General features: G+C 36.8%; 2 protein-coding genes across 2 annotated transcripts; one reads left to right on the plus strand and one right to left on the minus strand.

The window, feature by feature from the left end:
• The first annotated feature begins 3,197 nt into the window (after positions 1-3,197).
• LOC108982846 (dirigent protein 22-like) lies at positions 3,198-4,141 on the plus strand. Its single transcript, XM_018954307.2, has one exon. It carries the CDS (start codon positions 3,259-3,261, stop codon positions 3,820-3,822), a length of 564 nt encoding a protein of 187 aa, XP_018809852.1. The 5' UTR covers positions 3,198-3,258; the 3' UTR covers positions 3,823-4,141.
• A 3,844-nt stretch (positions 4,142-7,985) lies between these two features.
• LOC108982847 (methyl-CpG-binding domain-containing protein 10-like) lies at positions 7,986-9,672 on the minus strand. The gene is made up of 2 exons (XM_018954308.2): positions 9,586-9,672; positions 7,986-8,207 (listed from the first exon to the last, which is right to left on the minus strand). The coding sequence occupies exons 1-2, from the start codon at positions 9,670-9,672 to the stop codon at positions 7,986-7,988; spliced, it is 309 nt and encodes a 102-aa protein (XP_018809853.1).

The following is a 9,672-nucleotide window of genomic DNA, read 5'->3' on the forward strand; positions in this document are numbered from 1 at the left end:
CAAATCTAGCATAGGAATCCCGCTTACCTAGACTTCTTAACTTTTTGAGAATTTTCTCGAAAGTGCCGAGGAAATTTTGATCATGTCTACACATATTTCAGAAACATGTCAAATATTGATCATATCTACACATTTCATGTCAAAAACATTTCTTTTCTCTTTCATACATATCTCATGTGTGAATGCAAAATATATACTGAGGTTGTTTTTCACATTTTCTTTTTAAAACAACAGTCACATTTTTTTTTCTTTACAAATCAATCTCAGTTCATATCATTTTATGCAAATCTAGCATAGGAACCCCGCTTACCTGAACTTCTTAGCTTTTCAAAAATTTCATCGAAAGTGCCGAATAAAAATTAATCGTCACCTATAAAATAATCACGTAATTTTCGTAAATTTTCAGTCGATCACATACTTCAATATTTAAACCTAAAAGTATTGGAATAACCTATTTTAATTCCTCAAAAACATAAATTTCCAATCTCTAAAATATCATCACTTCTCAAACCTTTCAGTATCCAACTTGACCTTTGACTAAAATATTAAATTCTAACTTATTTACTATTGAATAATCAAAATATCAAATTTAATACTAAATAGAATAATCACACTAAAATATTTTAAGTTATATAACAACAATTATTTAATAAATTAGATCATAATAAATTACCAAGTTATCGTTTTAACAGAAGCTTTACTAAAAATAAATTTTAAGTTACCAAAAATCATTTCTGTAAACATGGAAACTTAGAATTTACAAATACATATTGAAGGTTTAAAACACAGTGATGAAACTTGTAACTCGTAGATAATAATGAAACTTTTTTTTTTTATTAGACCGACTATACAAGGGCTTTTGAATATCTATATAAACATATATATATATATACAACAATTTAAAGTTAACAAAATGACAAGGAAACAAATAGAGGAAACGTAGGAGCTACGACCAAAACGTGTGTATGCGTGGAGGGGCAAAGCGCGGTGGGCTAGCTGGAGGAGCTACGGTGGTGCGAATAGAGTGCAACGGAGGTGTACGGCGGTGGGGTTACCTACGCCGGACGGCAAGAGTGAGAGAGCGACGCACGGTGAGAGAAAAATGAGGGAGAGACCGAGTGGGAAGAACCAACCAACTAGAAATGGTGTGAGCTTACCGGGGGACTGAGGCAGCGTGCGGCGGATTGGGGTGATGGGAAGTCCTCGCTGGCAGTTTCTGTGGGGGCACAGCGGGATGGAGCTCTCGATGGAGCGTGACTGTAGCGGCTTGGAAGCTGCTCTGTTTTAGACAACTAAAATAGAGTATTTCAGGGCTTGCAACAAAGGCTACGAGCGTTGGGTGGCAGCTCCGCGTGGCTGGGCACGGTGGTGAGGTTTGGACTGAGTTTCACAGTGGAGAGTGATGACCGAACGGGTTGGGGTGGTGGTTTACTAGGTGCAAACCAAGCCCTTCGGTTTGGTGTTTTACAGAGACACGATGGCTTGTTGCGTGGTGGTGCGGTTCTGGACTAAGGTTCACAGAGGGGAGTGGATATTTAGAAGCATTTGGATGGCTGAGGTGTGAATGAGAGGGCAGCGGTAATGAATTTAGGGTTGAGAAAAGCATAACATATATATAGGCTATAATGGAAAACAGATAAAACCTAAAGAGGAGGAACAGATGGATGTGCATGAAAGAGGAAATATGGCATGAACCCGAGCGACATGAACTCTGGAAGCGTTTTCCATGGGCCTGGGCCTGGTAGTGGGCTGGGTCTTACAAAAACACTGGACTCCATTTAAAAATTCATCAGCTAAATTAAAAGTATGACTCCGAGAATTAAAACACAAAGGCAAGACTTGTGGCCAATCGAGATAAAAATGAGTAGTTGGTCACATGGGGATCATGGTCAGAGACAGGGAGGGAAAGACTTTGGTTGCTATCTGTGATCAAAGGCATAATGTGCATAATCCAGCAATAGCAGAATGTTATGCACTCTGGAAGGTCCTGGAGTTGTGCAGTGTTCTTAATATAGAGAAGGCAATTTTTGAAGGGGATGCTAAGGCTGTTGTAATGGCAGTCAAAAGTGATGAGGATTATTTGCCTTTTTTTGGTTCTTTAGTTGAAGATATCATAATTGCATTAAAAGTTAGATCAGATTGGAATTTACACTTTGCATATAGAGATAAGAATATAGTGTCTCATATTTTAGCTAAAGAAGCTTTAAGATTAGAAGAAGAAAATGTATGGATAGCAGAAGCTCCGGATTTCATTGTAAATTGTCTGGAAAAAAAAAAACAAATTTTGTATTGATTGAAGATTGATAATGAAATACAGAGGTTTTATTTTATTTTATTTTTTTAAAAAAGGATACATGTAATTATTAAAACAAAAAAAAAAGCGCAATTACAGGAAACCCGTATGAAAGGAAGAGCAAAGCTGGTATATGCGTTTCAAGATCCTACGCTTGGTATCAATCGTGTCCCATTCTCTCCATAAATATGACCCATACTTCACGAAAAATTAGGTATATATGGTTGTTGACTTCGAATTCTTCGCCCCTTCTTCTTAGCTCAGGATGGAGTTCCATTTCCATTCTTCGGTTTGTTGGTTATTTATTTTAGAGGAATTTTATGTATTTATTACTATTTATTTTAATATCTTTTATATATATATATATATTTTATAGGATGTGGATGCGTTTTTTATAAGTGTGAGAGTGTGTTTCATAGGATGTGAAATATAAAGTACTAGTGAATAGTAATTGATAAAAAGAATTTTTTTATTTTATTTTATACTACAATATTCTCCTCACGTGTGAATTAAAAATTTTTTAATAAATTAATTCACATATTTAATAATATGTGATGAAATGTAGAATTAAGATTAATATTTAAAACTTCAATTTTGATATAATGTAAAATGATCATTTATTTAAATAATGTAAGGAGATTAAAAGACGTAATTTTTATTGACTTCGTGAGAATGACGATTAAAATGGACTCCTGGAAACTTGAAACAATGTATCATTTCTCTCTTACATATACATCATACATGCTTCTTGGATCGAGTCATGCTGCACCGCACGACACAATTTCCACGGTCCTTCTGCGTGTTTGACATGATCAGAGACGCGATTTTCCACAGCTTGGAAAATTATAGGCAACGCCTGGTCGGCACGGCACGGCACGGCACGTACGGCACCAAAGTTATTTCTATATATACATCTCTCGTGCCAGAAGCAGAGATCGAAAATCATTTCCTTTCGAGTATAAGCCATGGCTGTACGTGCCGCACATGTGCTTCTCATTGCAGCTCTCGTGGTTATGGCCTCGATCTGCACGGCAGATGCCTTGAAAACCAAACGTATCCGTATCCAATTCTACATGCACGATATCGTCGGCGGCCCGAACCCGACCGCCGTCAGGGTTGCCGGCCGGCTGACCAACTATACAGGTTCGGACCCAATTGCAGCCATGTTTGGGTCTGTTTCCGTTATGGACAACCCTCTGACAGTCACACCGGACCCGAATTCAACCGTGATGGGACGCGCACAAGGGATCTATGCTGCGTCCTCACAGCACAGAGAGTTCAGCCTTCTCATGACGCTCACATATGTGTTCAACAGTGGACCGTACAACGGCAGCTCGTTTAGCGTGGTTGGCCGGAATCCGGTGATGAGTGAGGTCAGAGAAATGCCAGTTGTTGGAGGCACAGGGATTTTCCGGCTTGCTCGTGGGTATTGCTTTGCTAGGACTTACTCTCTGGACCAGATGGATGCAATTATTGGATACAATGTGACACTTTATACAATACCAAAATCCCATAATCATTATGGCTAATAATGGAGAGTTGAATCTGATCGATAATTTTGTATCTCTAATTAAAATTATTATGAATTATAAATTCTAGAATATGTAAGTACATGTTCATTTCTTTTATAATTAAGAGGTGAATTGCTATAATTTCTGTATTTGGTTTAGCAAGTCTTTTTTTTTTTTTTAAATTTAGGGGAGGGGGTTTCGAACTCCAGACCTTTATTTTGAAATTTGGAGATTTTGTCAATTAGGCCATAGGCCTTTGGCGGTTGTGCAAGCCTTGTAGTTACCAGCTTGTGTTTTCTATTTTAGTAGAGAATAATAAGATCAGAATTTAGAGCTATTATTATTTGCAACAATCAAGAACGAAATTGTGGTTACTTGCCAACTGTGACTCCCCAATATTCTCGCCTTTTAACCATGTTTAGAAAGAAATAATCTTGGCAACAGCCCACTGTTCGCTGTAGCCGCAACACACTTGACATGTGGACCGGTTTCATCACTAACCATTGGACCGGTTTTTCGCTTCGCGTCTCTCAGCCTTCAGATGTCAGTTCCCCCCGACCCCCAAGCCCATCAATTCCCCCTCCCGAATCTCCTCATCCCTTCATCTTCTTCTATCTCAGCTCTCGAAGCCAAGCAACCACCGACCTCAGTCAAGCACGACCTCAGTCTTTCCCACCATGACCTCAGTCCTCCTGAGGAGATTAGTCCCCAAGCCCTCGGTCTCTAAGTCCACCAACGTGAAGCCCTTAGTCCACCGATGCGAGCCCGTCCTTAGTCCACCGACACGAGCCCACCCTCAGTCCACTGACGCGACGCCCTCAGATATGCAGGAGGGTAAATAATCTGTGATTCTAGAGTTTGGGCATACATCTTTTTCTCTGTTTACTCCATTCTTTTTTCTCTCTATATTTGCTAGAAACTAATGGTGCGGGGCTGTAGATGTTGCCTCTCATGGCATACATTTCTCTTTTTTCTCTCTGTAATGCTAGAAACTAAAGCTATTTCTGATGCGGTTTCGAGTTCCTGAGCACCACCCCAGCCCAAAAGCCCCCAACTGCGATTTCGACTTCGGTTCTCACCCTCGAAGCCCCTAACTTCTCTGCACTGCGATTTCAATGTCTTCTGCAGGTGATCCTAATAATTTATTCATCCATTACATAATCCTGATTTTTAGTGAAAACAAACCATCGGGGCGGTTTTCAAGAGACCTTTGCTTCTCAAGTTGTTGCATACTTGGGGATTTCTTTACATCAGTTAATTTATTAAAATATTGGATTATCTATGAACAATTATTTTCTGCATCACTAAGGATCATAAAGCCTGAAAAATAGGTTTTAACAAAAGACTTGGGTCAGTTTTATAATTTCCTGAGGAACGTAACATGGGAAAAAGCTTAACAATCGTAAGGTATGGTAGTCAAATTATGCTAGTCTTTTTTATATTTACTTTGCGATGTTAAATCTCCATTATATTAAGACTGCAACCTTAACTTATTTCCTCTTGGGATGTTCCAGAGAAAATTAAAATTAATACTTAAGCTGGAAAATATGCCACTTCCAAGATTGATAATTTATTTATCCTAACACTAATCTTTATTCTCCCTGGTGTTTTTAACTTTGCCTACTCTGCTATTCTGCATTGCTAGTAACCTATCAAAAAAAAAAAAAAAATTCTGCATTGCCAGTACTTGTGTCTTTATTAAATCAAGAGCTGCACATATTTTGGTACTAGTTAATATGCATGTATTTTTCTTGCCCGCACACTGCCAATGCGCTTTCAGTTCCATCTATTGAAATTTCAGTATCAGTTTCCACATGAAGATATTGCTTACGGTCCCATGCAGTAAATAGTTTTAGCTATTTAATGTAATTTTCATACATTTGTCACGGGACTAGTGATAAGAATTTTCTATATTCATAGATCTGTCACGAGACTAGTAATTGGTCAATATCTCATTCTTAAATTATTGATCTTTTTCTTCCCTCTGGTGTTTAGTACTGTGATGGGTGGCAAACTCAATTTTCAGTAGTTATCAGGGTATGTCTACTCTTATGTTTTAACCATATAAGAACTGATGAATGCTTGAGATGGTGAGATTTTTGTTAATACTTTGAAAATGATTCACTACTTTCCATTATATTTATAACACTATTAAATTTAATTGACTAATGAGATCGAACAGTTGAAGTACTAGTTGATTAATTGAAATCGGTTGACTCAATTGTTGGTGGTATGTATAATTGGATATCACAGCAAGCTATTTGGTTGCCCATGAGCTACACCAAAGTGTCCCACAATTAGGCAAATACGTCCAGTCATTTCTGAATGTGACCTGACATTAGAGGCATATGCCACTCTAATGAGTCTACTTTGTTTTTGATAAAATTAAGTTTAAGAGTAAAGTATTCAAGTCCTTATCTGCTATGTGTTGTGGACCTGTCATGATCTGAATTGCAATTTATCAACTTATGGCTAAATAAAGAAAAAGAAATTAAGGAATAACTTGCACTGATGTGTCATTCATGCTTAGGTATTGCTCTTGTATATGTCCCGTGTACTTGGGCTATGCTTATTTATATCAATAAAATCATTGTTTCGCTTATAAAAAAAATTAACTTGTGTTGTTGTGTAATGATAATGGATTGATGAGTACACAGCGGGAGAACTCGTTTTTAGATTGTCCAACACTTCCCTTTAATATCTCTTGTTTGTCTTTACTCTTGTTTGTCCAACACTTCCACAAGAATTGATACTGATTTTGTCACCCTTGTTGATTAATATGCCCCTATTTATCCCATTTGTTTGTATCTACTTGTTAATGATTCACATACTTGGATGCTTCACAGTATGCTTGTTATAATGGATCTGCAGTTCGGAAGAGGGAGGATGACGTATTGCAAAGAAGGGAAGATAAAGTAAGAGAGAAAGAAACAAATGCTCAGAAGGTTGAGGTTGAACAAAATTTGTGAAGGGTCGAGAATAGAAATGCACGAATATTATTATGTTTGTACTGGATTGTATCCATTGTAATAGTTTATGCTTGGTTCAGATAAACTATAAGGCACATGTAAATAGGTGAATATTTTCTTTATTTTTCTTGTATGGATCAACTGTAATGGTACTCCCCCTTGAATTAGGCAAAGCCTGATTAGGTACTTGATTAAGGGAGAGGTACTGTGGAGGCTATGAAAAATCAAGTGTTTTTTGTCACTTTTCTGAATCTGCTGGGCTATATAGATTTTTCCCCAATCTATTTTGGTCACTTTTGAGCTTATCTATGACATTCTTCATCACATTTTGTCTCAATCTATTATACACAGGATGATAAGTGGAACATGCTCGGAACAAACTCTATATAGATTTTTTCCCAATCTATTATACACACATGATGATAAGTGAACAAAAACCTGCCACAAGTTATATAGAGTTTTTTTCCAAATTCACGCATGCACAGAAACAAATCAACTGAACTGACATTGAAGCTTGATTGATTTCATATACAAATTTTGTATGGTAAGCTTAAAAACCTGTACTCCCATTTCCTAAAGAATCACAAGCTATACATCTCCACAACACAGTCTCTACAACCCGCCTATACACAAAATCCATACACAATTGGACACAAAACCATCTATACATATAAACTTGAACACAATCCACAACGATTATATACACAAAAATCCCTCCACAACTAAACACAAAAACCATTTACACTGCCATCAAATAATCATCCTTGGATTAAGTCATCTAGTAAAATATTGAGTCATAATATTCATTCCAATTGGATACGACATTACAAAGCAGCTTATTACAACCTAAGTAGTCTCATAATATTCATTCCAAAATCCAATATTCCAAAATCCAAGATTCTAATCTAAGTAGTCTCATTTTCTTATTTCCTACAGTGTGCATACTTTTAGCACCAATCTAGCTTTTCCGCCATTGTACAACACATCAAAATCACTTGAAAATATCACTAGACAATGTAAATAAACCTTAGAATTCAGAAAATATTACATTTAGTGCAAGGATTATTAACCTGGCATAAAGCAAGAAATATTATAGATTGGTTTCCTTCGAACTCAATCAGACTGGTATCTCATGTTAGAATATAATACAAATCACAAACATTACTTACTTCATGTGGGTCCTTCTGAAAAAATAATGAAATGGGAATTACATTACTTAAAATTTGATGGTGGAGTTGCCTTGACCTTTTCACTGATTCTTGCAGATCTCCTAGGGGTCTCACCAGTACCCCAATCAAACTCTGATATTGCAGGACTATCAGTGTGTGATTTTAGGTACTGCTCTAGTTGTTTTTTGTAATTGATCTCCTCTCCAGTAGGAGCAATGAACACAATCTCATTCTTCCTTGGTGTACCTCCTTTCATGGGGAAAAACTAAAGGAACAATGAAATAGGGGTGTAAGTCGAAGTGCCACACAATAAGAATTCTGAACTAAGCACCAAATCAACTGAAATCATGCCTCAATGCTCCCCATCATAAATACAACATAGTACGATTAAATTCAAAAGCATCTTGAAAGAAAGCCCATTAGTACTAACTACTTAAATCAAACATCTTAATCAAACAAATCAGAATTGTTCTAACATACCAACCAGTCCCTTCATGAATTGGTTGGATCAGCCAATAATACATGTAGATAAAGACAAAGTTATCGGTGACAGCGTACAAGAAATGGAAAAGCTAATTCTTTTGAATTTCCATTCAAATGAATTATGAACCAACTGCTCATTTTGCCAAACCTCAACTAAATATTTCAACCAAAAAAGGTAAAAAGTTAATGAAGCAAATACCTGAGCAATTATAAACAAAAAAAGAAAAGAAAAGAAATCCAAACCTTCTGAAGGGAATGACTAGTCAATGATAAATTAGCAGGGTTGGGTGTATGTATCTCGATATGCATGTGGCACTTGATACAGTGATGTTGGTAGACGGGTGCATGAAACTCTTGTTCTTCATAGTTTAAGTTATTTAAAGAGAACAAATTTGATGTTTGTACACTAATTACTGCATTATAAGAAGTATACCACAGGCTCACAGCTAATCGTTCCAAACAGCAACTACTAACCAAATTCTCCCAAAGGTGGTAAAAAAAATCCTCAAGGCTTAATTACTACATGGAAACACAAGTGTCATAAAAAACAAAAGCAGTAGAGTTCACAAAGGCTTTAAGCCAAAAAAAGTACAAGGATTAGGCCAAGAAAGATATCGCTCAGCCAAAAGGGTGCGACTCTCAGAAAACAAAGCCAGGCACATCATAGCTAATGCAATTTCTAGAGGACAAAGGCAGAAATTCTAAAAACCAAGAAACCTCTTTGTCAAGGGAACAAAACTTTTGCATGAATTTTTAACTATCTTCTTCTCATCTCAAACAAATTTTTCAGAGTGCGAAATAGTTTATTGTAAAAGGAGAAGAAAACCCTAAACACAAAATACTCCCCCGACACAAAATTCAAGCACAATCGCTAGACGAAGGAGACAAAAAGAAAAGAAAGCCATATTATCAACCATATCCCACCACATAGTACTAAACACTGACACAAAACAAGCAAAAACCATATACCAAATTTTACCAAGCAGTATAATAGAACAGAAATTTCGAGAAAGCTGAGATCTACAACAACAAAGTACAATAATTTATTTTGGAGATAGAGAAAAAGACTAATTTCATCCAAGGAGGTGCTGGAGGAGAAAGCTGAAAACTACAATAACAAAGTCGAATAATTTATTCCAGTAAGAGAGAGAGAGAGAGACCAATTTCTTCCAAGAAGGAGGGGCTGGGAGCTCAATCGAAAGAAGATCATCTTGCGCTCCAACTCCAACTTGTTCTTCCTTCTCCAT

The sequence above is a fragment of the Juglans regia genome, chromosome 6 (genome assembly GCF_001411555.2).
Source record: "Juglans regia cultivar Chandler chromosome 6, Walnut 2.0, whole genome shotgun sequence".
In the NCBI taxonomy this organism is placed as follows: domain Eukaryota; kingdom Viridiplantae; phylum Streptophyta; class Magnoliopsida; order Fagales; family Juglandaceae; genus Juglans; species Juglans regia.